We start from the raw sequence: 5,951 nt of genomic DNA, 5'->3' as shown, positions 1-5,951 counted from the left end.
TGCCAGGCCGGGGGCCATTTTTTGCCGCTATCTGGCAAATCATTCTTGGTCAGGCTCATGATCCTCCCCAGCAGCTGCTGTGCCTGGAGAAGAGGGTGGTGTCTTCTCTGTGGCAAGGGGCCCCGTGGGAATTCTCAGAAACCTGGGTTTTGGGAAACTAGCCAGGGTAGCTGTAGGGCAGAGGTGGGTACTCTTGGCAGCGGGTGGCGTAATCTGCCAGCTGAGTGGTTCCGCTGCTGCCAGTTCCCCTGGATGTGTGGTGGCATGGGGCGGGGGTGAGGGGGACCTGCCCCCATTGACCTTCTGCTTTCCTTCTCCTCCTTCCTGCTCCATCTACCGCCTGGGGCAGACCCACCTCCTGTGAGCTCAGCCCCAGGGTCAGGAGCACAGCATCGGTCTCTCCTGGAGGAGCCTGGCTGCTCTCGGAGACACTTTCCACTGCCTTAATCTGCTGTCACTGGGTTTGAGTCAGCCCTCCCACAGGAAGCGTGGGGGGTGGGCAGACCCCGGAGCTCAGCCTTCTGTTCGCCACCCCCAAGTCTGAGCGCCCTACTCTGGGCAACCCCAGAACCTGCTGCTGCTCTGCTCTGCTGTCACCACCGATGCCCGGGAGGCCCGCCACAATGTTTGGGAGGAAGCGCAGCGTCTCCTTCGGGGGCTTTGGATGGTGGGTGCCATGGGACCAGGCAAAGGGCATGGTGGGAGGCACAGTCCATGCACGGGCAGGGCCAAGGAGGGGGTAAAGACGAGCTGTTAGGGAAGTCTCATTTCTCCCAGTAGACCAGAAAGATCTGGGATATCTTATGAGAGGGCAAGGGGTGGGGGTATCTTGGAGGTATTTTGAATGGAAGTGGGGGAGTCTGAGAATCGGATCATGAGAGATGGAAGGGACCTCGGAGACCAGCCAGTCCATTTCATAGATGAGATCACTGGGGTTCGGAGAAACTGACCAAAAGCACAGCGTCAATGGCGATGTTTGGATCCAGGTCCTCTGGTTCTGGAGCCAGCCCTCTTTCCACTGCACCCCACTGCCCACTCTGGGGGTTGTGGTAGTTAAGGGGAACCCTCCCAGAGGCCCTCAGGTGTCCCCTCATCACCCCTTGGGCACAGTCCCTTCTGAGGTCAGCAAGAGGCATCCCTGGCCCATGGAGTTCTAGAAGACGTCTGGCTGCTCCCACACAGGGCTGCTGCTCTCTAGCCGTGGGAGCGAAGCAAGGGGCTGGGGCATGGGCCAGATGACTGTCCTTTTGTCTCTGATGTCTGCAGGGTCAGACACCCTGAGACACTGTGTGCACATTGTGAGTGTGTGTGTGCATGTGTGTGCGTGTGTGCGTGCGTGCGTGCGTGTGTGTGTGTGAAAAGGTTGGGTAGGTGAGATGTCAGGAGAATTTATCAGTTACGCTATTGTATACGAACTGCTTTATATGTGTGTGCCTATGAGTGTACATGTGTGAGATGTTGAAGGCATTCATCAGTTACTATTGCATATAAATTGCTCTGTGTGTGTGTGTGTGTGTGTGTGAGAGAGAGAGAGAGAGGGAGAGAGAGGGAGAGAAAGGGAGAGAAACAGACAGACAGACAGACAGAGACAGCAAAAGGGATGGAGAGAGAGGGGGAGAGACAGAGAGTGTCTCAGATTGTGTCAGTCAATAACCCCATATGGTTCTCTGCTTCTGATAGCTCTGTGCCAGTGTTCCCTAATCTGGTTCTCAGGGCACAGACAAGCTGGGTGGGTTGGCTATCAGAAAGGAGTGGAAGAGGCTCTTTCACTATCTGCCCATTAGATCTCTGGCCACCCATCTTGGTCCACTTTGTGAGCAAAGGTCACCCTACTGTGTGACTCTGGAGTTTGCTTCATTGGCTCCTGCCTCAGTTTCCTCCTTTTGGAAAGAGAGAGTCACTGAGATAGAGAGAGACAGAGAGAGCTTCTGCTTGCCGGAGTTCCTGATTCCATTGAAAGCTCAGTTTTCAGATGATGAAATTGAGGTCTTAATAGACCCTAGGCCTGTGGCAGCTTCTTCCCAGCTGGGGAGAAGAAACCTCTGGGTCCTTGTTATCAGTTTCCTTTCAGTTCCTGGGGCGGGGACTTCATAGAAAAGGGCTGCAGAGTGGAGGGAGGGCCAGATGACAGCAGAGCCAGTTTGAGAGATAACTGGGAGAGAGCCTCAGAGTGGGGGAGATGGTGATAGGAGGCAGAGGGGAGGAAACAGGGTGGGGGACATGGAGGGAGAGATTGAGGAAGAGAGGCAGAGAAATGGTAGTGAGGAAAAAGGAAGGAGGGATGAGAGCCAAAGGGCGGTTCTGCTGACAGAGGCATCGGGGATAGGGGAGAGAATGGTCCATTGAGAGCAGATGACTTGGGTTCAAACCCCAGCTCTGCCCCTTACTACCTGGCTGACCTTAAGCAAATCCCTCTTCCTCTCTGGGCCTTAGTTTGTTCATATGTAAAATGGGGGAGCTGGAGTAGAGGGTATCTGCCATCCCTTCCAGCTGTCACAGTCTACGCTTCTATGACAAAAGGGGAGGAAGAAAGGCAGGGAAGGAGAGGAGGAAGCATCCTAGCAGCCGGAACCTTGGCCTTGGCTTTTACTCTAACCTGGTGTTCTCTTCATCCCAGCTTGAGGCCCCTGAGCCGCCTGATCTGGATTCCTAAGTCTGCCCGGCTCCCTAGCTTCCGGTCACTGAGGACCCTCTCGCTTTCCTTCCTGCTCCTGCTGCACTGGGTGCCCTGGGCCCAGCACCCACTCCCTCTTTCCCTGTCCTTCCCTTTCCATCCTACAATCTGTATCCATAAGAGGTGAGGGTGGGGGAGGGGCAGAAGAGAAGGTTATTTACAAAAATTATAGCAATGAACATATTGTTGAGTCATGTCCAGTCCTTCATGACTCCATGGACTGTATTGTCCATGGGGTTTTCTTCGTTAATATACTGGAGTGCTTTGCCGTTTCCTTCTCCCATGAATTAAGGCAAACTGAGGTTCAGTGACTTGCCCAGGGTCACACAGCTAGTAAGCATCTGAGGCCAGATTTGAACTCAGGTCTTCCTGACTCCAGACCTAGTGCTGTCTCCACTGAGCCACCTAGCTGTAGTAAAAAGAAAGTTGGATTGGGAGTCAAAGGGCTGGGTTCAATCCATATTTCTGCTACTTAGTACCCATGTGACCTCAGATTCTTCTATAAAATTAGGGGGTGACCTAATTAAAATTAGGGTGACCAACATGACCTCTAAGGCCCCATCCAGCTCGAAGACCATGATCCAAAGATGTTCATATAAATGCAGGAAGAATGTACAAGGATAAGGTAATCCGAAGTCCGTATAAAAGAAAACTCCTCAGTACAGAGTGACTGGTACCCAAACTTGTTAAGCTTTTCACTCATTCAGGTTCCTTGGGTCTCTCTCAGCTGGCCGGAGGAACTGGGTCCAAATCCCACCTTTGATACTACCTGCAGGGAGGCAGCCTGACGTAGTGGACAGAGCTTGCTAGCTGTGTGACCCTGGGCAAGTCAGCCACTGGCCATTTTGCAGAGCTGTGTTCCGTGCTCTTTCGACACTGTTTTCCTTTGTATCGTTTTGGACACTGTGAAAACTGTTCTCCTGGTCCTGCTCCCTTCGCTCTGTATTAGTTCATGTTAGTCTTCCCATGTTTCTCCGAACTCTTGATAATTGGCATTTCCTACGGCACAATAATGTGGTGTCACATTCACAGGCCACCATTTGTCCAGCCACCCTTCCATTGATGTGCACCCACCATCCTCCTAGTTCTTTGCTACCACTGGATATTTTTTTTTGCGTGGGACCTTCCCCCTGACTTTGGCCTCCTTGGGAAACCTAGTCCTGGTATGGCCTGGCCGGGGGTCACAAAGAGTATGATGGCTTTTCCAGAACAGTCAGACCAATTCATAGTTCCACCAATGGTGCATTGCTCTTCCTTCCGTCCTGCTTGGAATAGTACACTAGCCTTCTCACTGCTCTCTCTGCCTCCAATCCAGCTTCCCAGAGCTGCCAAATAATCTCTCTGGTGACGGTCTGACCTTCAGTAACTCCCTACTGTATCTAGTAGAGAATGCAGCCCTGACGGTTAAGGCATCTACAGTAGAGCTCCAAGCTACCTTTCCAGCCATCTGGCTTTGACACGTTCTGGCTGTGCAATCCTGAGCAAGTCACCTCAGTGCCCCAGGGAACTCAGTCCACAAGTTGTGGACCTGCATTGGTAGAGTGACGGTCTTCACTTTGGAGTTCCTTATGCCAATGACGTCCCAGGTCCAGTCTCTCTCCCTACCCCATTTCATGATGCCATTCAGATTGGATCATTGGGTGGTCTCTGAACTTGGCATGCTCTCTCCATCCTCTTTGCATTCACACAGGCTGCTGTGGGGGCACCCCTCCTCCCCGCCATGCCTGGAGTACACTCCTCCCTCCTCTCTGTCTTTCAGAATCCTTCTGTTTCTTTAAAGCTCAGCCCAGGTGTTTCCTCTTCCAGGAAGCCTCTCTGGATTTCCCCAGCTGAAGGGATTTTCTCCTTCCTCCAGGAAACCCTGTCTGGTTCTCTCTTTGCCCAGTGGCACTCTATTAGTTGTACAGTCTGGGTCGTCTTCCCCTGCCCTGGAATCAAGTAGAACACAAGCTTGTTGAGGACAGGGATTGAGTCATATTTTTTTTTGTCTTTGTGTCAGCAACCATTAGCACAGTGTCTGACCCGTATCAGTCCTGCCTCTGATTCTTACTTGCCTTGGGTAAGTCTCTTGGCCTCCTTTGACCTCAGTTTTATCATCTGTAAAAAGAAGCAATTGGATGAGGTGCCTTCTAGGTCTTGCTCCATGATTCTATAAACTTAATAAATTTTGGTTGAATTAAACTTAGTCTGCATGACTGAGAAACTGATGGACCATTGATAGAAATGGAAGTTCAAAAAGGTTTGGGGAATGAGAGGGGGATAATTTCGGTCTTAGAGATGTGTTTGAAGCAACTGCTGGTTGTTCAGGTGGAGATGTTCACCAGGTAGTTAGAGATGTAGCTGGAGCTCAGGAGAGAGGTCAGGGCTGGATATATGGGAGTATTCTACCAAAAGGTGATGGGATGGAATGGGACTGGAACCATGATTCTATAGGTATGGGGAATTCCTGGTGAGGAAATGCCCTCTACCAATGTAGGTTAGCCCCTTCTCAGCAAATTATAGTTTTAGAGTGTTTCCTGGGGCAGTGAAGTAAGTGAAGGTGAAGAAACTTGCGCAGGGTCACATGGGTATGACTGGAACTCAGGTCTCTTAGGCCAGCTTTCTACCCACTTGCTATATACTGTGTTGAGGTGAGAGTTGGAAGAATGCTGGTGAATGCAGTTGAGGTGCAAGGTGGATCAGAGTGACATCATCGAGCTCAGGTAACTGCCAGATTTAGGATGTGGGGAAATGAGAGGAAATGGGAGGGAGAGAGAACAAAAGGAGATAAAGATAGAAAATGAGATAGAGACAAAGAGACAGTGAAGGAGACAGAGGGCAGGAGAACAGCTCAAGCTAACAAGTAGAATTGTCTCCAAGTTCACCCCTCTTCAGATGTCTCCCAGCAGCTCCAGATGACCACCTGCTGTGGGTGAGGAGGGGATGCTGGGTCAGGTGAGCTGCTCTGTGAGGTCCCTTTCAGTACTGAGAGTCTGGGATTCTCTGAGAGATGCCGAGAGAAGAGGAGAGAAGATTGATAGAAGGCATTAGAGAATGAATGACAGACTAATAGAGCAAGAGATAGGATAATAAGAGTGAATGATAGCATAATAGAGATGGTGGGAGCAAATAAGAGAAAGGGGAGAAAGAATCAGCTAGTACATGACAGAGAAAAGGGGAAAGGGAGAACAAGAGAGGATGAACTGGAAAAAGGATGAGAGGATGAAAAAGGGAAATAGACTATGAGAGGAAGAGAATAAGAAAGCATTGAAGAAGGAACAAGAGGATGAAAGGATAA

General features: G+C 50.8%; 1 protein-coding gene across 4 annotated transcripts in view; it reads left to right on the top strand.

Moving 5' to 3' along the window:
* Positions 1–385: 385 nt before the first annotated feature.
* The window catches only part of RAP1GAP2 (RAP1 GTPase activating protein 2), a 229,613-nt gene continuing 224,047 nt past the window's right edge, over positions 386–5,951 (top strand). For all 4 annotated transcript variants that reach the window (XR_003569048.1, XM_027861779.1, XM_027861781.1 and 1 more), the window contains exon 1: positions 386–667. Coding sequence is in view for 3 of the 4 variants with exons in the window: in XM_027861779.1 (XP_027717580.1) it covers positions 603–667 (65 nt within the window). In the remaining variant the exon portion in view is untranslated. The remainder of the gene's footprint in view (positions 668–5,951) is intronic.

Source organism: Vombatus ursinus, unplaced genomic scaffold (assembly GCF_900497805.2).
Source record: "Vombatus ursinus unplaced genomic scaffold, bare-nosed wombat genome assembly UNPS02014768.1, whole genome shotgun sequence".
NCBI lineage: Eukaryota > Metazoa > Chordata > Mammalia > Diprotodontia > Vombatidae > Vombatus > Vombatus ursinus.
The sequence above is the reverse complement of the archived record's forward strand: the minus strand, read 5'-3'. Positions and strand labels throughout refer to the sequence as shown.